A 24,453-nucleotide genomic window follows, 5' to 3' on the forward strand; every position below is an offset into this window, starting at 1 on the left:
GTGCTCTTCCATCTATTGTCTCTGCTTAGCAGTAAGTTCTGTGGGCACACTGATCTCCTGAATGTTACATTCTTACTTCTGTATATCTTATCTTGACTGAATCTGTAATTAGTGTACATTACAGATGGAGCTAAAAATGTTCTGAGAGAGTACAACATGAATTTTTACCTGATTACGTTTTTGTGAGTGAATATATAAGATGAATGAAATCAGAAAATCACTGCATGTCATATATTTTAATAAATTTCTGTATTTCAGGGATTTAAAGTCATTTTTAAAAATTATGAATATTATTATTTTGCATGAAGATGATGAACTACAGAAATTTCAGCTTTCAGTTATTTTACTGTTCATATTTTTATGAACATTACAAAGGCCAGAATTAGCTGGCAATGCCTTAAACATGATTATTCTTTGCTATGTAGACTGGAACCGTTAGGAATTAAAATTAATATATAACCTTCTCATTCTCTCTGTCTTCCGTAATTTTCTTTAGCATGCACTAAGTATGAACTGCATGCACATGTGGTATGGCCAGGAATGGCAAGTCATCCTTTCCTACTGCAAAAAGAATGTATGTTGGAGTGTGTAGGCTTCATTAACTAAAACACTTGCGTGTCAAAAAAGTCATCTAAAATTAATCTGAATTTCATTCTTTATTGTTTCAAAGGATATTTCGTTGCAGTTTACAAATATACATGTTGTAAATCTTATGTAAATTAACTAATCTACATTTGCCTTGGGCAGATAGTAGTGGAAGAGCAAAAAAGTTCTTGTTGGTTTAATTATTAAAAACATCAGCAATAGCAGTAATGTATAAAAGCACATTAACAGTTATCTTTTCACATATGCTTTTACATGCATATCATAAAACAATAAAACAAAACCGGCAACCTTTTTCTTTTCCTGTTTCCATCATCTGACACATTCTTCATTTCATAATTTTTCAGGGTTTTGGTTGATTCTTCCAATTATCTCCCCAACTTTTATTTCTTTTTTTTTTTTTTTTTTATTTCTTCCAGAAATTTATTTCTGTTGTGTCATCAGCATATTGTCTTTTCCCAAAAAGCAAAATATTGGACAATGGCATTTGATGATGTCATTGATGTTACAGTCAAATTACTGTGATTTGCTTTACCAACTGAAAATATTATAAATAGTAAATTGAGAGCTGATGAGATTATCCAAGTAAATTGGCTGCATTAATATATGATGGATATATAATAGTAATTCATGTAAAAGTCAAGTTTGGAAGTGGACTTGGTTCAAAAGAAACTAGATCTTTATATATTGTCTGCTTAATAAAGGTACCCATTTGTTTTGTTTTGGATGGGTGTACTTCCTTACCATGTTCCTAGAGACATGGATTGTGGACTGTAAATGTCATAAAATGCCTGAAATCCTCCTTGTTTGTGGAGATCTCTTCTTCTTTAAGAGACTTAACTTTGATTCTACCACCTTTTGCCTGAATACTGAAGAAGTATTATACTATGCAAATATCCTCCTAATATATATTTTTTTCATTATGTGCTCACTGTATTTTTTTTGCTATCAAACTAAAAAAATTAAGAATAAGTGTCCTTGAAACATCACTTGAAACTGGATTAGGAGCAAAGATCTGCGACCCTTAGTATCAATTTCTAAACTTTCTTGAAGAAGAAAGAAAAAAATTCCGGCAGTTTATCTTTTAGGTTTTCTTCAAATACCCTAACATTCTGGATTTATTGCATTCAGATCTGCTTTTAGTTTCTGTCAGGCTAGATTTAGCATGTTCTTTAGCATATGCCTTTAAGCAGGGAAAACTTCTGCTTGCTCTTCTCCATCTTCATTTGTTCATTCTGTTATGGGCACTAAGAATTGTCATTGAATATGAGAGTCAGTTGAATGATATTCTTTGTGACTTTACTGTATAATGCAACAACTTTTTCTTAGCATAACCACCGTAGTCACCATGTGGGGTGGCAGAGGTTCTTAATCAGTTTTTATCAGTTGAAGAACCACTACCAGTCAAATATCTGCTTACTGAAGTTTCAGATACTCCAAGATGGCTTTCCTGTTGGCAGACCAGACCAAAAAAGAAAAAAAGAAAAAAAAAAAAAAAAAGGCTAGAGGTGGTAATTAAATGGGAAAAAATGGGAAATAACAAGTGAATCTGAAGTTTTTGTGTGACATTTTCCTGGTATTTTTGTACACTTTGCTGTTGCAATCTCTCTAATATATAGATAGCGTTGGACAAAAATAATTCTGCCACTTACCTGCTGAGGATTCATATCTTAAAGTTGTCAAGAACACCACGGGCACCAATGCCTATAATGGAAGGAGGCCACCTGCACACAAGTTTTAGGACCTGAAGTTACTTTATAAAGCTTGACTGAAATGCCTTCTCTTTTGAATGCTGCATTTTATATTTCTTCCCTTACTAATTTGGCTGTGATTAACTGATTTATTTATTCCAGAGGATAAATATGTGGAGCAGTCTGGCAGTTGACCTGTCATAGCTTTGACTAGAGAGAATGTCCATTAGGTAGATAAATTACTGAAAATCCAATATATGTATCTCATTTTTCACAGTTTTCTTATTTACTGTTTTCACCTTCGATCTCTTTTTCATGTTTCTTGGTGTTACAAGCAGAATGTTATTTATGGTCATATATCTTTTTTTAAAGGAAAATAAAGGAAAATTTGGGAATCTTATGACTTTGCATCCTATTGAAAGTATCTTGTGTTTGTTTATTCTTTAATTGGTAGTACGGTGATGGTTGGATCAGATGATCTTGAAAGTCTTTTCCAAACCTAATGATACTATGATTCTACAATTCTATGAATTAGAAAATAAAGGAATGCCTGTAAGATAGAATGCCAGCTGATTTAAAGCATAACATTAACACAATAAGCATACTGCAATATTTGTTTTGGGACAGCCACAAAACTCAAACATACAAACTTCATAAAACACATATTCTACATGTATAAATTCACTGGCAAGAGCTCTAGCCACATAACTCAAGTCCCAGTAAGCAAAGGCAGAGACTATGAGAATGAAGAACCACCCGCTGTAGGAGAAGATCAGGTTCCAGACCATCTAAGGAACCTGAAGTCCATGGGACCTGATGAGATGCATCTGCAGGTCCTGAGGGAACAGGTGAAGTTGCGAAGACACTGTCCATTATATCTGAGAAGTTGTGGCAGTCCAGTGAAGTTCTCACTGACTCGAAGAGGACAAACATAACCCCTATTTTCTAAAAAGGAGAAAAAGGAAGACCCGGGGAACTACAGCCCAGTCAAGCCCATGGCAAGATCATGGAGCTGATCCTCATGGAAGCTATGCTAAGGTACATGGAAGAAGAATAAGAAGGGGATTGGTGACAGCCAACATGACTTCAGTAAGGCCAAATCATGCATGACATACCTGGTGACCAGCTACAATGGGGTTACAGCACTGGTGGATAGGGGAAAAGCAACTGACATCATCTACATGGACTTGTGCAAAGCATTTGACACTGCTGTCCCGCATGATATTCTTATATCTAAGTTGGAGAGACATGGATTTGATGGGTAGACCACTTTTTGGGTAAGAAATTGGCTGGATGGTTGTACTCAAAGAGTTGTGGTCAATGATTCAATATCCAAGTGGAAAAGTGATGAGTGGCATTCCTCAGGGGTTGGTACTGGGACCGGCACTATTTAACATCTTGTCAGCAACATGGCCAGTGGGATTGGGTGCACCTTCATCAAGTTTGCCAATGACACCAAACTGTGTGGTGAAGTTAACATGCTGGAGAGAAGGGATGCCATCCAGAAGGATCTTGACAAGCTTGAGAGGTGAACCTGTGCAGACCTCACAGGGTTCAACAAGGCCAAGTTCAAGGTCCTGCATGAGCTGGAGCAATCCTAAGCACAAATATAGACTGTGCGGAAAATTATCAAGAGCAGCCCTAAGAAGGATCTGAGGATGTTTCCTGATGAGAAGCTCAACATGAGCTGGCAACGTGTGCCCCAAAAGCCAGCCATATCCTGGGCTGCATCAAAAGAGGCATTGCCAGAATGTTGAGGGAATTCCACTTCCACTTGATGATACTTCCACTCTGGTATCATGAGATCCCATGTAGGGTACTGCATTCAGCTCTGAGGCCCCCAGCAAAAGAAGGGCATGGACCTGTTGGAGTGAGTCCAGAGGAGGGTCACAAAAATGATCAAAGGGCTGGAGCATCTCTCCTGTGAAGAGAGGCTGAGAGAATTGGTGTTGTTCAACCTGGAGAAGAGAGGCTTCAGGGAGACCTTATTGCAGCCTTCCAGTACCTAAAGGGGGCCTACAGGAAAGCTGGGGAGGGACGCTTCACCAGGGAGTGCAGTGACAGGACAAGGTTTTAAACTAAAAGAAGGTAGATTTAGATTATATAAATGGAAGAAATTCTTCACTCAGAAGGTGGCAAGGCACTGAAACAGGTTGCCGAGAGAAGCTGTGGATTCCCCATTCCTGGAGGTGTTCAAGACTAGATAGGATGAGGCAACCTGATCTAGTGGATGTCATCCCTGTCTGTGGCAGATGGGGGTTCGAACTGGATGATCTTGAAGGTTCCTTCCAACTTGAGCCGTTCTATGATTTTATGATTCTATATGTAACTGATTTATCATTATGCTGAAATTACAATGCAACAGTTATATGAAATTAGATGGATTTTAAGTTCATGCAGAAGAAAGAAAAGGGAAGCAGGTAGCACCTCCATTTAAGTAGCTATTGTGGAGCGGTAAGTTTGTTTTGAGATCCCAAGGTTAAAATATGACCAAGAATGATGATTGCCTAGTGGCAGTAAATCAAAAGCTATTGACAGTACCACTTAATTATAAGCTTCTCCTGTAAGCCATTGCTGACATAAAAGGAGTTACAGGAATCATAATTTGATTACCTTTCATTTCTGTCCAAAGCATTTTTATGAAGCAGACTATGAGTCCATGTATACACTACATATTAATAAGACACAATGATTTAATTTTTTTGGAACTTTTTTCTTTTTTTTTTTTTTTTTCTGGTGGTCTTGGAACTGTGAGTTATTCATTTGAGTAAAATGTTTTATTCCAAAGTTAGATCTACAGAAATTAAGTTAGAAAAAAAAAGTTATAAATAAATGTGCATATTTGAGCCTTGGAATAAATGTGAAACTGTGGTATTGGAGGCAGCGGGACTCATTTCAGCATCTTTCTGTCTAAAAGTTAGACATCAAGTTTAAGGTGTTAAATCTAGGTTTCTTCTGTAGTCAGTGAAAAGTGATTCCACATCTTAGTGCCTTATATTAGGTTGTGACCAGTGTCCCTGAAAATGTTTTTCTTCCAGATGACCATTGAGGGAGCTGGACAGCCCCTTTAACTAACTAACTTAAACTAATTTCCTGGAAACTGAAGTTGAGTGAGGCACAGCCAAATATTGGAATGGTTATCGCTACTAGTTTTTGCTGGCATTAAAAACTAATTATATTAAATATGTGTCCATACTAGCGGTAAAACACTACTAGTAATAATTTTTATTTTTAAAGGTACTTATTTTTCAAAAAAAGAGAATGAGTGATTTATAAAAGAATTCAGTTGAAGAAGATATGTAATCAGTAATAGTCATTGTATACATGTATTTTTTTTGCAGATGGGTTCGTCTACACATTCCTCTCTTTAATCCTACACATGAAACTTTGGAATTAGAAATTGCTAACAGCAATCCTAGCATTTTTTCAACTGAGACTGATCCAAAACATCCTGTAAGTAGACTAGGAAAAATATCTGAAAAGATTTTTGTGCTTTCACAATAACACAAGAAAAAAATTATTCAAAATATATTGAATTGTTTATCATACCTTAGATTTAGGATACACATCATAATCTCAAGGGTTAGAGGTGATATAGATATATATTCTAGAGATCTTATAGTTTAAGGATGAAGACAATTAAACTTAAAACATTCAAGTTGTTGTATAGATTTTTTTTTTTTTCCTGGAATGCTTTCTAGAATGGTTTTGAGGAATACTGCAGTGTCATTTGCAAATAATATCCAGGAGGTATTTAAAGGAGATATTGTAAAAAAAAAAATCAACTGTATTATAAGCTTTCCAAGTTTTTAAGAATCAACAAAATAGTCAACAGGATAAATATTTAGCTAAGCAGGTAAAATGCTAATGTAAAATAAGACATTTAAGAATATCTCATAGTTGTGGAAGTTATAGCCATTTTGCAGGATCTCTGAATAAGGATTTGATCAGTTCAACTGCAAGGAAGCTTCAAGCAAATATCTGGAATCATTTTATTCTCTAAACTCACATTTACTCTAAGACTGTTTTCTACTGAGAAAATCTTCATCCTATAACTATTACGTACATTTACCTCCTCCATTACAAAAGCTCTTCCTTCTTGCTGCCTAACATCTTTGTCCCTTCAAGGAATAACTAAGAGTTTTATAGATAGACTGAATTTTCATATTTTCATTCATTCTGGCTAGAATTCTAGGTGGTCAGTAGCCTAAAGCTTGAAAATTTATTATTGACCATTGATTACAGGTTAGTAGTAACCAGTAACTTTACCGTGTATGTGGAAAAACAAAACATAGAAGAAAAAGGATGAGGGACATGCTTTTTTGTTTTGTTTTGTTTTGTTTTGTTTTCCACAGAGGCAGTTTCAGACATCCTTGTCATTTATAAAGAGAATTATTTAACAGAAAGCTACAGGTTCTGGAGGAGCACAGAGAGATTTTATCTGTGCTCCTCTTCTCAATAGGATGCAACATGTTCATGCTATAAACCACTTATCTCCCAGAAAGAAGGAAAGTATAAAGTAATGAGTAATCCAGAGGAAACATAAAGGTCCTTCAAATAACTCTTTGAATGTTATTAATAATTAATTATATTAAATATATGTCCTTTTTATGATGGGGAGATTAGAAAAGGGAGGACAGATGAGTGGAAACTTATGAAAGAGAATATGGGGAACCTCTCATTGAGTAGGCATATAGAACCTTTGTGAAAAAGCAAAATGAGGGAACCTGCTTTGAAAGAGAAATAAATGCAATTACACCTTTTCTAGATGTAAGTATTCTATCTTTAAGGAAGATGATACAGGGGGAGCATATACAAGAGCCGGTTTATTTGTGCAAACTAGAATAAGGATCACAGAAATCACAGAGGATTATTGTAATAAGGTCCTGAAATAAATCTGAGAAGCTAATGGATTGTATGGGAGAAAGAGAGTAATGCTATAAAGTTGTAATATGTGTATTTTTGGCTTTCAGCCTCAAATATAGTAGTACAACTAGACCAAATTTTCTTAAAAGGGGCTTTACAGATTACAGCTAAAGGTGATCATATGTTGAATTGCCCTGTATTTTGCATAGATAGTATTACATGGCATTACATTAAATTAAATGTATAAAACGTGAAGTGTTAATTTTACTCCATCTTTTACATCATGCATATTAACACATCTTCATACATTGCGTTAAACTTGTCAAGTGATATTACAAATCATTTCATCAATTGGCATTTAAAGTCAGAGCTAAGAAACATAATGGATGAGAAATGTATTAATCAAGTAGGAGTATTATACATGTCACGTTTAGGTCATTTGCACAGAAGTGGATTAGATTTAATTATAGTCACTTTTGATTCTTTTAGATTGCATGTGACCTTGTTCAGGAAATTAAAAAATGATGTCTTCCACATTCAGCTTTCTTAATTTATTACCAGAGATTTACATATCACCAACAAATACATTACATTAAGACAAGGCACATTCAACACTAACTACAGTAATTCTCTTTATTTCTTTCTTTCATAATAATAATAATTTTCATATTTACGAAAGTCATATTTAGGACTTTCTTCAGTCATAAATAGAGTTTATGCATTGAATTCTGAAATGTTGTTTGTGAATTACAGTTCTTCCAGTTAAAGAATAGCTTTTGACAATTAGCTCTAAGCAACTATCTAATATTTATTTTGTATATCTGTCCTTTTTACCCTCTTTTATTCTTTTGCATATCCATGTTTGGAGAGCTATTATGATTTCTTTCACAGTTTTGATGATAAAGGCAGAGCTTTAAATATCTCTTCCCTCCCCTGAATATGTTGCATCCTAGGTTTAGTCCCTCCATACAGCACTGCATCAAACTTCCCAAAGATTATTGCTTTTTCTTATGAACTGTAACCTGTGTTTCAGTTATTTATATAAATGCATAAATAGATCACAGTATGTGGATCTTTTTACTTCTGGTCCTGTTTCAATGTCTTTGTGATATGTGGAAGAATTTTCCTATCTTAATTATTCAAGTTTCCATCTTTCTTTAAAACAAATAAGCTAAATTGTCAACAGAAAAATTCTGAGGCTAAGCTAATTTCAGGGATACTCAGTTGAAACACAGTCATAAAGAGCAAATTGTTAGAAGAATAGATGAAAGATGGGATTGTCCAATAGGTAATTTGTGAAGAGAATGAGTAATTTTAGAATTCTGCATATTCTAAATCAGTACTTTAGTGTTTCATATAATTCTCCATATTTATTGTTATGTCATCTATGATGCAGACTGGGCTATCAGTCAGGAAATATTTCAAAATGGTATCATCAGCCCCTAAGCTATATTAGATGAACCAAATTCAAAAGAAGTGTAAGAGAAAATTTTATATTTCCTAGAGTTGTCTAAAATGTTAACCATATTTTGATTCATGTTTAGCATTTAAACAAGTTTGAATACCATATTTATCACACTTCCATGTGTGTCTCTGCCTTATTAGTTTCACCCTGAAACAGAATGTTTTACTGAAATGCCACAAGGGATTATTTCTATTAATCTGATTCAATTTCAAGTACTGACTTCATTAATAATAGGTTTTCCTGAGGTCCAGATGAATTATACTCAAATATTCCTGAACTTCTGGGTGCTTAATGAAGTCTAAATGAAATCTGAAAGCTTTTGGTCTCTCGTCAGCTGAATGTAAATTAGAAGCAGCTCCATTAACTTCTTGTAAGTGGATTAATCTGAAAAAAAACAAACAAACAAAAAAGAAAACAAACAAGTCTCTTTTTAGCAGCTTTGAAATTAAAGCTTAAAAAGCTTTACATGCAATATAGCATCCTGATTGTCTAATATATATATATATATATATTTCCCCTTCCTGTCAGCTATACTCTGTATAGTTTAGCGAGTGAACTCTCATAAGTTTGCAGAAAACTTCTTACCTTGTTTCTAATTATTGGCCATTTTTAGTTTCTAGAGAAACTGTTATTGAGTTGTTGGTTTTGGGGTTTCTTTTCTAACTGCATCTATCTTCTCTGTCTAGAGGAGAAGGATTCATGTGCATCATGTAACAGATGAATATTCCCAATTATCACTAATGCTGTATTCCCTAACTTACTTCTCTCTATGTATTTATTAATATGTGCAAATCAATTTTACATGGACATATGCACACATGGACATATGCACACATTTATGTACACATATTTCTGATGTAACTTAAATGTATACAGAACTCTTACAACTGTGAATATCTATATTGCCAAAGCCACACATGCTTTCACTGTAAGTCTTTGGCTTGCTATTCTGCTAACGTCACTAACCTAAACCCTTTGCATAAAGCTTTTGAGAATACTGCCTTTCATCCTGATCAGCTAAGAAACACAATTTTTATTGAGGAAAAGTAACTTGATAAAGAAGGGCTGGAAGGGAAGAGTGCAGTCTCAAAGTTTGTATGTGCAAGCCTTATTAATTTGTTAGTGACTGGGAGCATTGTTTTGTTGAGTAGAGAATTAACTTGTATATTTAAGGAAAATTCCCCTCCTTTACTGGATTTATAACAGGAATTTTGCATGCGTAGTTGCTCAGTTTTTCCAATTCAGTTTCTGTATTTGAACAGTTGTATCTGAGATCTTATGAAGAGCACTGATATCAGTTCACTTTCACAGGAGTATCTTAGCAGACTTGTTTGTGTAAATAAAATGAAAGGCAGGGGATGGGATAACTTCAGCATATTTGACTGGATGAATATTTGAAAGTATGAGCTTCTTTAAACAAGTCAACACTAACATGTTGTTAATGTTATTTCTCAATTCTAGATTTTAAATCAATTTACCCCGTATTTCTGTATTTTTAGTAGAATTTTTTTTTAACCCATCTGTTCATTTGAAATCAAATTGGTTTCTTGATACAGTAAGACATTATGCAGTGTAATATAAAACAGTTTTTTTGAAACATCATAAGAAATAAAGATCTTTTCTGCTTTCAAAACAGGTAGTCTGCTGGATGATCATAACTCCAATGTGTTGATTATTTGGATTCATTTTGGCAGTGCATTTTCTGTATAATGATAATATGTCAAGTAATACTTATTGAAAATGGAATTCCAGTCTGTTTTCATCTTTATGGATTTATTATTCCAAATAATATACATCTCTTAGTGAAATTACTGTTTAAAAATCACAGTATTAATTTATTCAAGTATTGTTATACTGTGGCAACCTGTCATTATCTTGTTTTTCAATTTTCTTCAAAAGTATTTGGAAGGGGGTACTCATTAATGTTCTTTCTCCGTTTATAATTTTGCATTTGATAAATATGGCTGGTTAGGTGAGGCAAAAAGGTCTTTGGGTATTGAGCAGACACAGAAACTGACTGCAAAATGAGCTGTTCAGGATCCTTTCAGATGATGAGAAGCTAAATGAACCCTGGGCCCCCATCCCTTCCCTTGGCGGGGCAGACGGGAACAGGGATGGTTTGGAGGAGGTGTCTTTCCTTTCCAGACTGTTAATTTGGGTAATAAAGAAGACTTGCAAAGGTGACAGAGAGAGGATGTTGGAAATTGGTGGCAAATGCATTTTCAATTTATCACCCACCTACATGATGTATGAGTTTTTATGAATTGTGGTTGAGGCTGAGCTCCCTGTATGGGAAGTGCAGTTGCTGTGACAGTGAAGTGGGATTGGGCTCAAAGTAGTGAGCATCATACTCTCTGTGAGACGCATGAACTTAGAGTTCCAGAAATGCTCTTTTTCATGCAGTGGAAACTGTAAAATTATGGTAAATATATATATGTATATATACATTACCCCTTCTCCTACCATTGCTCTCCAAAATATTTAATGTCTTCTAACTAAAAATCCATTATAATTAGTTATTTTAAAACAGATAAATTATTTAACAACATGTCCCTCCAAAGAGAAAAATAACAATTTGACCTTTATTAATTGTTAGTTATATTCATTTTATAAAATACAGCCAGTGTCCGTAATTCCAATCACTCATCTTTTATATCATCTTACACATAAACATTTAAACATAGGTATGATATTAAAAGCCCAGTAGATTTTTTTTTCTTTAATACAAAAAATAAGGACATAAATTATTCACAAGTCTATTCTTTCACTGCTTATCTAGTTCATCAAATCAATATCTATCATATCTATGACCCCACTGTAGGCAGCTACTTTACTTTTCCATGTGTAATTGGGACCCAAGTAGTGTACTTCAGAATAAGAGAAAACTAGGAACAACATTTACAATGTTAGTTTAGATAAAGGGAAGAGGAAGAGAGGCAAAGCACTAGTTTATTAAACTTGCCATGTATTTGACCTATAAGGCAGTTTGTTTTTGGAGGTCAGAGTGATAACCTTTTAGCATCATCAGTATGCTCAAACACCAAAGCCATCTTCGACTGGTATTTCTGAGAGCTGCTGCCCATGTCCTTGGAGCAATCAGTAACACCAGCTCTGCATTTTCTAGGAAAAAAAACAAACGTGCAGTGACTTCTACTAAGATTGTTTACTGCGGTACACTTGCTGCCTTAGCAGCCAGTGCATGTTGAGAGTAGAGAATGTATCAGATGGAACACATTAATCCCATAAACATCACCACTGTTGATACGGAGCACAAAACAGAAACTGACTCGAAAAAAATATATATATAATAAATAAATTCCACCCTCTCTTTCCTTTGCTTCTTTCTTGCATTTTTACAGCTGATTGTTACTCCTCATTCCACCACTGAAGTACCCGTGCAATTCTGTCCATCTACCCTTGGAAGAGGAAATCACAAGGCATCAATAACCTTCAAATGTTCACAGGTATTGTACTATCGTACTGCCACAACACATGGAATTCAGCTTGGATAATGATTTTAATAGGCATATAAGGGTTTCAAGATTAAGGCCAAATTAAAATTTAATTGCTGGATAGATAATTAAAGAGCAAATGTAAAGATGTTCTATTTACTATTTTAAATTTTGAGGTAATGGACTAGAAGCTAGAAGAAGTAATCAATACCTTTAGTTTTCATGGTAATCAGACAGTTCTGCTGTTTCTTAATGCCATAACACTAACATTTCCTAGCATTGTCTCCTCTGAAATTTAATTTCTTGATGTTTTTCCAAAATTTTGAATTGTTTCAGTCGATCTGAACTTTGAAAGGTTGTATACTTGAAAAAGTTGCTTCTTCAGTTTAGTTAAAAATACTTTTTACTTTGAGATTTTAGAATAGTTGATTTTTTTTTTTTTTAATCTGTCTTTGAATTTTCCCAATTTTTAATGAAGAACACCTAAAGGAAGAATAAAGTCATCAACATGGCCTACTAGTTGACTGAAAATTGCATCTGGAAACAAAAAGAAAACTGATAATATGATGTAAATGTCAATATTTCATCACAAAGTGAATCTGAAATGAGTGAATCATTTCATTTCCATGCAGTTTCCTCTCTTTATTCTTGTTGGACACTCAGGTACCTTAATAGATTACTGACCCATGAATTATTCCAATTGAGGGTTACCAGAGGTTTTCAGTAATGTTTTAAGTAACACTGCAAAAACAAATATTCTTTTATGTGAAGAAAAGAAATAGTGAAGGAATTGATGTAGCAATTTCTTTTATGTTATAGTATTTCTAAAAGACAGATTATTTGTAGGTAGTGTTAACACAGCATTTATTTTCAGGATAAATAATTTCTTAATTATTTATCTTAAATAATTAATAAGAATAAAAACAAGATGCGAGCAATTGCCATGTGAATAGCGTATGCCTCACAGCAGTTCAAGAGGATGGAATGCCATTGTCTTGTCTGAATCATAATGGTACACTTAAGTCTTATCTTTATATTAAAATATCATTCTCTATATTAATATCTCTATATTAAAATATTATTATTATTAATTCTTCACCAAATACAGAATCAATGAAAATTCAAATAATTAATTTAAACCTTTCAGGAACAAATTGAGCCCTATCACCTGAATCTTGTCATTATGTGCATATCCTTTGAAGTAATGGCAAATCTCACTTTTATCTGCAGTGAAGTTCAGTCAGTATTGCATCCTAGTTGTTTCATCCAAACACATTTAACCTTTTCAATATATTGGTATAACATTTGTAATTTTGAGTGCTCTTTTTATGCCTGAGTCTTCTGAATTTTGTACATTTGTACATTCATTTTTACTGCTACAGTCCTACTAAATTCATCCCAGACTATTTTTGCTTGCTAATTATTATACTGATAACTGACAGTGAATATTTGCAAAAGGTACAACTGACATTATTAATGAAGACTTAAAGAATGTTTCTTGTCAGTGATGGATGTCTCAAACAACTTTTTACCTACAAAATACCCCAATATTCATCTCTTTCTCTTGATTTCTCTGACTAAATATATCTGAATGGTACTTAAGCCATCTGATAGCTAAATAGCTGACTAATCAAAAATCAGTTAATGACAGCACTTACAGTTTCTGATAGTGCTGTTTGCTGAACTGAGAAACTGCTCTTTTTTTTTTTTTTTTTTTTTTTCTGGTTTGAAGCTGCATGAAGAGCTCTTCACAAAATGAATCTGAGTTTTGCTCTAATCATTGTGCTGTACTTAGTGAAATCTGAAATTAACTTTGTTGGGACAGCAGAACAGAAATATCAGCCTTAACATAAAACATGCTCAGAGTTCTAATGTATTTCTTTTGTTCTATTCTCTTAATGCATCCCTAGCACTTAGGTGTAGTGTAGAGAATTTAATAGTAGTAAGTAGTATTAAAGAGAAGCTTAGTGCACTAGTCTAGTGCACTAGTGAGACTGCACCATGAATATTGTGTTCAGTTTTGGGCCCCTCATTACAAGAAGGATATTGAGTTGCTCAAGCATGTACAAAGAGAAATGAGGCTGGTGAAGGGATTAGAGAACAAGACTTAGAGGAGTGACTCAGGGAACTGGAGTTGTTTAGTTGGGAGAATATGAGGCTGAAGGGGAGACCTAATAACTTTCTACAACTACCTGAGAGAAAGTTGCAGAGAGAAGGATTTGGCCTCTTTTCTCAGGCGACAGGTGACAGGATCTGACAAATCAGTCTCAATTTGCACCAGGAGAGGTTTAAATTGGACATTAGAAATAATTTATTCATGGCGGGGGTGGTTAAGTATTGGAGTGAGCTGCCCAGGAAAGTGGTGGAGTCCCCGTCCCTACAGGTATTTAAGAGATGTGTATCCCTACAGGTATTTAAGAGATGTGTAGACATGGTGCTCAGGGACATAGGTTAGTTATGGGACTTGATAGTTCAGTTTGATGGTTGGATTTTAGAGCACTAGAAGAAAGAAATAGGCAATTTCCCTTAAAATTTGTAGGTCTGACTGGTCAAATAATAAATAATGACACAGTTTTCATCCACAGTTTATAGAATGGATATTTTACCTGTCGGGGACTGGTCTTCCTCCTCAGTTGATGGAACCAACTAGCATAAGTGCGTGCATTTTCCAGGGTTCTTCTGTCATCATATCCTTCAAAAATCCAACTCCTGAAAATGTTCTGGTAGATGTCATGCTAACAGGTATGCATGTTGTATTAAACAGTAATAAACAGTAATAAACAGTATTGTTTTTGGGTGGGGGGAGGAACTTAAGCTCCTTCATTGCATTAAAAGTGTGGGTGGGATATGATTACATTTGACTTATTTCATTTCTAGGAAAAAACGATATTGTGCATCATTCACAGACACCCTGAAAAGCTATATAGACTATGCTGTGGAAACTGAGAAAGAACATAAACCTCTAAAACCCACTCATAATAGACCACTTCCATCGTGAAAACTCATGTATATATGCAGCTGGTTGTTTACTCTAAACTGCACTGTAACATTTAGGCAATAGGAGTCAAGTCTCCTGGGGTGTATTTTGGGAGCTCTATGTCTAAGACAAATAGCTAATGTTTTGTTTCAGTTTTGTTCCTCAGGTGTTTTCCAAAATATTTTTTCAGATTACAGACAGTTAAAGAAGTTCATAAGAGCAAAACATTTCAGGTTACTTCTGACTGATGTTCCAAGCAAGTATGTTTCAGAAATTATTTTAAACATACTTCAAGAAATAATATAAGATCCAGAATTAACAAATATAATTAAGTCACTGTCCGTACTGAGATTTCATGGTGTAGAGATCAAGTTCAAAGTCCCAGATTCTATCTCAAGACTAAATTTGTCTTTCAGTGAAGCAGAGAGCTTTAGAATGTTCTCTGAATCTCCACGTGGTCCAACATAATACAAGTGCTAAAGCATTTCTCAGCAAAATAAAACATATACAAATGTAAGCTTTAAGCCAGGTTTACACAGTCATGCTCTGATTTGGTGTTTGTAGTGCATAGACTAAGAGAAGAAACATGACTTTTTACAAATGTAGATTCATTTTTATTTGCTGCAATGAATTAATGCTTTTGAATAAATTACAGCTTCTAAGATATGAATTGGAAATACAAAGACTTGTGAAAATTGAACAACACCACACATGAAAAAAATTGAGAGCAGTTCTCTTATGTGCTAGTGAAGTCAACTCCTTCTATAAAGTCACCACCATATAAAGTCTCCCTGCAACAGCATTCATAGACATCCGGTTGTCTCTTATAAGCTCACCACAGGCAGCATTTTTGTTTGTTTTATGATTCTGAGAACAACAACAACATAACTTCTCACTGATCTCCTGAGAATTCAGTATAAAAATTTCAGAACCATCATTTTGAATAGATTATGTTTCCAAAAGTCTCTTGCTATGCTTTCTTGTTGATCCCTAGGTTTAGTTCTGCAATGATCACTTAATTTTATTCAATTTTTACCATGTACTGTATAAGATCTGTAGGGCAATACCACAGAATATCACAAAACTTAAGCTGAAGAACAGATAAAGCAACAGATGGCACTTGGGCTATTAGCTGTTACAGCTAAAATAGTTGAAGTCCAAACAAGCTGAGAAAGCCTTGATGCTTTGCAATGAGTTAAAATTAAGTTCCATAGCTTGTTATTAGCAGTGCCAATGCCATATTCACTGGACTAAACCTAGATGAGATGGAATGAAGAACATGTAACAAAAAGTGAGTATAAAAGCACCATGAGAATACCTAGCAAAAACATCAGGAAGGCCACAGCCCAGATGGTGTGGAGACTAACAGAAAGTAACAAGAAGAGGTTCTAAAGATAGTTGCCTAACAAAACTTAAGAAAAATGCAGATGGGTCTATGGATGGATGTGGGGGAATCGACTAGTTAGAGACAGTGCAGAAAATGCTGAAGTGTTTGATGTCCCCCCACCCCCCATTAAGATTTGCAAGGAAAAACTTCTCCCAAGGCAGCATGTATTAACATGGTTTGAAATAGAGATAGGCACTCATCAGGAATCTATGGGCTGTGGGCTACTTATAGCAGCTGGATTCATTCAGATCCACAAGTCCAGATAAAATTCATAAAGTGATAAAAGAGTTGGCCAGTGTGATTGTGAGTGAAAATTCATGGTGATCAAGAGATATCCCTGATAAATAGAAAAGAGACATATTGTTCCCTTCTTTTAAAATTGTAGAAGCAACACTAAAGAAGTGGTGAGTTGATCAGCCTCACCTCAGCACCTGGTAGGGTCATTATACACATCCTCTTGCACTCTATGCAGCCCAATGCAGTACATTTCTGAGCATGTGAAAGTCAAAAAGATAATCAGGAGTAGTCAGATGGCTTTGTTAAGTGCAAATCATGATTGACTAACCTGATTGCCTTCTACATGGAAATGAGTGATTATGCAGATGAAGGAGGAGCAGTAGATGTAATATAACATGATTCAGTAATACTTTTATCAGTGTTTCCTGTAGCATTCTCATTTGGAAGCTAAGGAAGTCCAGACTTCCTGACTCAACAGACTGCTGAGTAGGTTGAAAACGTGGATGAACATTTGGTTTCAAAGGACAGCGATCAACAGTTTGACAGTTAACTGCTGGCTGGCAATGAGTATAGTACCCCAGGGGTCGATCCTGGGGTCCATATTATTCAAAACCCTTATTAATGCCCTGGATGATCATAGAATCATAGAATGGCTTGGGTTGGAAGGGACCTTAGAGACCATCCAGTTCCAACCCCCCTGCCATAGACAGGGATGCCACCTACTAGACGATGTTGCCCAACACCTCGTCCAGCCTGGCCTTCAACACCTTCAGGGATTGGGCATCCACATCTTCTCTGGGCAACCTGTTCCAGTGCCTCACCATCCTCTGAGTGAAGAATTTCTTCCTAAACTCTATTATAAATCTCCCCTCTTTTAGTTTAAAATCATTACCCCTTGTCCTGTTATTATCTGATTGGCACAAAGTTATCAGTCTTTTTTATAGGCCCCCTTTAAGTATTCAAAAGCTGCAGCAAAGTCACCCCAGAGCCTTCTCTTCAGGCTGAAGAGCCCAAGCTCTCTCAGCCTTTCATCATAGGAGAGGTGCTCCAGCCCTCTGATCAACTTCATGGCCCTCCTCTGGACCCATTCTAACAGCTCCACATCCTTCTGGTGCTGGAGGCCCCAGATTTGGATGCAGTACTCCAAGTGGGGTCTCACAAATGCAGAGCAGAGGAAGACAATCACCTCCCTCAACCTGAGTGCAATGTAAATTGGGGGAAGTGGCTGACATGATTAACGGTAGAGCTTCAGTCCAGAGGGACACTGATAAATTGTTGGAATATCTATTTTTCTAATTGCTCTCATTTGTCAACTCATGGGGCAACTACACTGGAGCGGCTGAAGATACAGTAAATTTTTGTTTTTACATTGTTACTAATGCAATCTTCCTCCTAAAATGTTTACTTTTTTATTGTTCTCATTCTATTTTCCCTTTGTGATTATTTTCTTTATCTTAGTTCAGACACATATAGAAGCACTGTGAATTACTAGCTATGCAACCCACCCTATTTGCTTGGGAATTAACTGATTATACAATTTCTTAAAGTATAGGTGTGACATGAAGCTTCCCACTGCAGATCGTGGAATGTGGCATGCTTTATTCTAGTGTGAAATGCAATCTGGTATTCTGATTTGTACATGAATAAGAGCAATTTTGAGAAACAAATTTTGCACTGTGATCTTTATGGAACAAAACCCATAACTGTCCTCTTAAAGCTGTCTTGAATTTGTTACCCTGTTTCCCTCTTTTCAAAAGAAGAGAAACCTGGTCTTATAATCAATGTTCAGCTTAGTATTTATGGTCTTTACATGTTCTGGAAAGTAATTTAGTTGAACTTTTATGTTGTCCGGGTATAGTTTACCTGGAAAGGTAATGGATATACTAACTCATATATTGTAGATATTGTAATAATACAGGTATGTTATATGTACAGAAGACACTAAGTTGGGGATGACAGCAGGTGACACCAAGTTGGGGGGAAGTGTCGATGTGCCAGAGGGTAGGAAGGCCCTGCAGAGGAACCTGGTGAGGATGGGTCTATGGGCAGAGGCCAATGGGATGAGGTTCAACATGACTAAGTGCTGGGTCCTGTACTTTGGCGACAATAACCCCAAGCAATGCTACAGGCCTGGGGCAGAGTGGCTGAAGAGCTGTGCAGAGGAAAAGGATCTGGGGGTGCCGATTTATGTTTGTCTGAACATGAATTCAGGTGGCCAAGAAGGCCAATGGCATCCTGCCTTGTATCAGGAATAGGGTAGCCTGGAGGACCATATATGGAAATCTACAATTCCTTATATGGTCCATATAAGCAGCAGACCATATAAGGAAATCTACAATTTCCTTATATGATCCTTATGTAGATTTAAAGATTTCCTTATAAGAAAACCATTTCAGATAGCTTTTCTGCCATTGCAGTATCTCAGTTTAAGAAAAAATGTTGGTTTATATTAAAGTAAGTACATAGGCTTTTCTTATGCACCTACCATTGATAATTTGAAAGTGTCTTTGAATTCTTTTAGTTTGCAAATAGGTTGCAAATTTCATTTTCAACCTCTTTCAACTACTTTCCCAAACCTGAAACTTTATTCCCGACGTCAAATAATTTCAAGACTGTCTTCTCACAAGAAACAGGACATTCGATATTTTCCATCATGAGAGCTTCTCTTCACCTTCCTGAACATCTTTGTTCATTCTTCTGTTCCTTAAAGCTATTTTAATTTTGTTCTGTAACCACGCGGTCTTCTCCAGACAGTTTGTTGTATCCTGTGTATCATATCTTCTGTCAGCAGTTCGCCATTCAATGTTATTACTCTTTAACACGGGATATATTATTCAGAAGTAGTCAGATTCTTGGTTATTACTTTTTTAAAAATTTATTTATTTATTTATTTGGTCTTCAGATCAGGAACAGTCCAGTTGTCACCACAATGCATCTGTCCTAACCATGTTCACTACTAAGGAATCTGCTTTCCATCTTCTGCTCAAACAGACACGAGGTACGTAATTTATTGAGCTTTCCTTTGAAATTTTAACAAGGTATGGTCTTTTATGGTGCCTGAAAACTACAGTGTATGTAAAATTCAGTGTTTTGATGAATGTAGCTATTCCAGTTGATGTGCTGCATCTGAGTACTGTGGAGCCCATTATCACCCCAATGCCACTGTCGTTTGTTTTACTTAACAAATACAAATACATATACAAATTAAAATATATAAATATAACAGACTTGCATCCAGTAAAGTTCTTCTCAGATTTGATTTGTTCATTTTTGACAATTATTTTTTTCCTTATCTCTGCAATGATTTTCTTAGGCTATTGGAATATGACTCATTTTGTAATATAATGTTTTACTATCAAAGCACAAATGTTACTAGTGATGCTGATGTGTAAAAGAAAGAAGAGGGCTGCAGCCTGACCTCATAATAGGTGCTATAAGTATTGTATAAAAGGGTGAATGAGCCCATACAGTAACGTAGTCTTGATGTATTTTGACAAAATGCTATGAATTAAGAAACTAAATTCAAATAAAGTTGTATTTTATGACTGTAAAGACGAACAGCAAAACTATTAAAATGTTTATGAACTATTATGAGCATCAATTGCTAAAATTTTAAAATAAATTTAAATTGAATGGCTTCTTAATTTTTAGTGAATAATTATATATTTTATAATAACTGCAAATACAATTGAAAAACAATATTTACAAATATTTAAACTATTATCAAGACTCATATTATTAGTTTATCGTGTAGCAAGTCACTGTTTCCTAAAACCTGAAGTAGCAGAAAGAAAAAACATGTAATTGCTAAAAAAATCTTTAAAACAAAATGTTTGCTTATTTGAAGGATCAGTTATGGGTAAAAGGAAAGGGTAAGAAATTTCAGGAATAACTGTGTTAGGCATTTGATAACTACTACTAATTTTATTGAACTTAGAACAAAATACAAAATAGATTTCACAATTATTGAGTTCTAGATCGCTTATCTTTCTCTTCAGACTTGCCTGTCCTTTGAATTGTTTTTTCCTACAATAGATGTGCTATTGCAAATTGCTGTTTTCTGTATTTTCCTATGTTGCCCATGGTAGTTTCAAAAGTGACAATAAAATCTAGAAATTATAAACTTGAACTGTCTGGAAAGGATTTAAATATTTGACTTTATTTTCGAATTATATTTTAGGTGACATTATAGGTCACATCTGATCTGAGACAGAATAGGAAGTAGTTAATTGTCTTTAATGTTGTAATCTTACCAATTCATTTTACATCTTGCGTTAGATGGAAATTGATTTATTCAGTTTATTCAGTATTCTAGCATTATGGCAAAGCATGGATAGAATTAGAGTATTTCAGTTATTACAAGTTATTCATAAAGAGGCTTTCAACTTCTGCTGAAGCTTAGGAGGTAGTTAGTCTTCTATATTTACAGAGAATATTTAAATAATTTTCCTGATATCTATTTTTATATTTTTATATACTTCTCAGATATGCTTTCTATTTTCAAAGCGTATAGATAAATTATTTGTATCTTAAAATATAAATTAAAGAAAAAAAAAAGGTTTACTAGTATCTCATACAATTGTGTGCCCATCCATTTCTGTCTGTTATAATGTTGCATGTTGATATAGGTATCAGAATAAGCCATACAATTTTCCTTGAGGAGGTGATACCTCCTCATACCAGAGTTACCAGAGTTACCTAAATACCAGAGTTAAAAAAATGAAATGGGGATTATTTGTTTTCAATTTCATTCAAAAATTTGCCAGATACTCTGTTTTTCCTTAAGATGTACTTGACTACCCTACTTGAATACCCTTGTTTTAAGGGATGTTGCAGACAAACTGTTTTTGTTTTCTCTTCTTGAAACTTAACTATGCTTCAGCAATATTTCCAAGTGATACAGCAAGAATGATTTAGAAGTAGAAGAGGGAAGAATTTATCTGCACATCGTATCATTTTCTAAAAGTAGATTTTGCCCAGGCATATATAAAAGTTGCAACTGTTGCCATTTCTGTATGCTGCCCTGTTATGTTTTTTTTTTTTTTTTTTTTTCATAGAAGCTGTGAGGAGCTGTCCAAAGCAATCTAGCATAGACAGTACATATTTAAAGTGACCGAACAATTACTTAAAAGAAATATTACAACAACTATAAAATCTTCATAAATTGTACTTTTCACTACTTATTCTTTTATATCAAATATTTTCATAATATAAATCTTTTCCTCTGAGGATTCTGCAGCCTAATCTCTTTTGTTGGGAGGCAATAAAACCAGTGAATGCATACTTGTTTAGCACCTGGTCTCATTCACAATTTATGGACAATGGAATCATGTTAAGAATCATATTTATGGAAAGATTCTTTTTAGTATACTTATGACTAGATGAAGTATGGATTAGGTGAAGGTATTACAAAGACTACTTTATCATTGTTCCCGATAGCAAAGAAAGAATACTTCGAAACCATGTTGAAATCAACTATTCTTCTTACTAGACTTTCTGGAATATGATTACCAGATAATTTTATATGCAACATTTACACTTGTGGAAAAACTATGCTTGCTGCTAGTTAATTAGTAGTTTTGGTTCACTGACTCTGTTTTGTCTGATGAAAAATACAGAGGGAGAAATTCAGAAATAGTTAAGTAGGCTGAAAATACTGGAATCATGTTTCACCATCATTTTACCAAAAAAAAAAAAAAAAAAAAAAAAGCCAAAATACTAGCCATGTTGTGAAATTGTTGCTCATGTTAGTTTATTTTTATTTTTATTTATTTATTTTTTCTCTGACTTAGCTTCACACAGTAGTAACCTAAGACTTCTGGACTGCATATTACTCTTTCCCAGTAACACAGACTTCATTATTTCACCTGGTCCTAATCTGAAGTTGTGATCCCATTTTCATTCAACCTTCATTCTGAGCAGTTTATAGTTTAGCATATATCAATGCCCCAGGAGGTCAATAAGTTTGTCTGTTTTGAATGATTTGGTGTACCATCACACAAGAACAGTTAGCAGAACCTGATTTTGTAGATCTCTCCACATTTCAGTGTAATTTTTATAGCATATATTTTAAAACTTTGACATTTTAAAGCTATCACTTCACCTGTTGCATGGTCATTTCCTTTTTACTGAGATCTCTGTGATTATCTATTTATTTTTTTCCCCTTTCACTGTTTTTTAGTATAAAATACATGTATTTAGTAATCCTCACAAGCACTTAGGAAGGCAGGCTAAAATATATTCAGTAAATATATATACTGTGAGGGCAACATTTTCCAAAAAGCTGCCTACAGTGTTAAACCAGTGATGGCAATTAAATTTGAGATACTAAAATTGTGTATGCACTACAGAAACATTATAGTTTCATATTTAATTAGGCAATAATTGAAAAAGCATTTTAGTATATTTTTTATGATGTGCTATGATTATGGATAATTTAGCTCTTAAACTAATTTCAGCTAAGAAAGGGCATGATTTTTGCTCAAGTCTTCAGACCATTTCCCTAAAATGTCAGATTTCAAGACTTAGTTCTTTATTTCTTTATTTATTTGCACTTTCTTTTTTTTTTTTTTTTTTTTTTTCTTGCAATCACTTTCAAAGTCTGAAAGACAATGAAACTAACATACTAGGCTTTCTTAGTTCCTAGGAAGACTCCTTTCTTTCTCTTTTATAATTATTTCATTATCACAAGATAACTAGAAAAGCTACAAAATGAGAAAAAGTTCTTCATTCTAACAGACTTGCAATGATGAAAACTGTTGAGTTTTCTTTTCTCTTGTATGTTCTAACTACATTCTGTACCAATAATTTGGTCACTTGCAACAAAGGCATAATTTTACACTTTATAACTTACATCAGAGGTTGTGTTAAGAAGCAGTCAATATTTATATAACAGAACCTGTAGAAAAGGTGCATTCAAGCAATAAAAAGACTAAACAGCAATGTGCATATCTTAGGCAATAGTACCCTCTTTTTTATCTTCAGAAAAGATAACAATGAAATTAACTGGAGAAAATAGAAACACTCCCTGAGGTGCTGAGACTATTCAATGATTAGAGGCTCAGTTAGGCTATGTTTACATGAACAAGTACTGTGAGGCAATACAGTTGGTGTGTTGACCAAAAGTCATATTTAAGACCTGATGTCCAGACGTGCACATATTATGGAGGTTTTGTATATGGCTCTCTAGGGTCGGATCTCATGGACTACACACTGCTGAGTGAATGTAGCACATCTTTTGGTCTTATTTATTCCAAAAATATTCCAGTTTGCACAACTCATTGCAAACCAGAATAAAATAATTGAGGATAGTTGGGAAATTCATTTCAAAAAAACATGTTTTCCATCTTTTGGGGGTTTTACATTCACCAATTACATTTTTTTTTTCACATGCTTTCACAAGGAAACTGTTCCTTTGAAATGTTGGAGAATTTGGAGGCCAGATTTCCTTTGAATTTCCTTGGTCTCTCTGCTACTTTTATTTAGTTTTGAATCTTTCCCTCCTTCCCTCCTTCCCTCCCTCCTTCCCTTCTCCCTTCGCTCCTTCCCTCCCTCCTTCCCTCCTTCCCTCCCTCCTCCCTCCCTCCCTCCCTCCCTCCCTCCCTCCCTCCCTCGCTCCCTCTCTCCCTCCCTCCCTTCCTCCCTTCCTCCCTTCCTCCCTTCCTCCCTTCCTCCCTCCCTCCCTTCCTCCCTCCCTCCCTCCTCCCTCCCTCCCTCCCTCCCTCCCTCCCTCCCTTCCCTCCCTCCCTCCCTCCCTCCCTCCCTCCCTCCCTCCC

At 34.9% G+C, this 24,453-nt stretch overlaps 1 protein-coding gene across 1 annotated transcript in view; it reads left to right on the top strand.

The window, feature by feature from the left end:
- Positions 1 to 24,453, top strand: part of CFAP47 (cilia and flagella associated protein 47) — a 291,226-nt gene that overhangs the window by 196,376 nt on the left and 70,397 nt on the right. Inside the window, exons 52-55 of the mRNA XM_035333565.1 lie at positions 5,636 to 5,747; positions 11,985 to 12,089; positions 14,663 to 14,819; positions 19,581 to 19,676. Coding sequence (XP_035189456.1) covers positions 5,636 to 5,747; positions 11,985 to 12,089; positions 14,663 to 14,819; positions 19,581 to 19,676 — 470 coding nt within the window. The remainder of the gene's footprint in view (positions 1 to 5,635; positions 5,748 to 11,984; positions 12,090 to 14,662; positions 14,820 to 19,580; positions 19,677 to 24,453) is intronic.

This window comes from Oxyura jamaicensis, chromosome 1 (assembly GCF_011077185.1).
Source record: "Oxyura jamaicensis isolate SHBP4307 breed ruddy duck chromosome 1, BPBGC_Ojam_1.0, whole genome shotgun sequence".
Lineage (NCBI taxonomy): Eukaryota > Metazoa > Chordata > Aves > Anseriformes > Anatidae > Oxyura > Oxyura jamaicensis.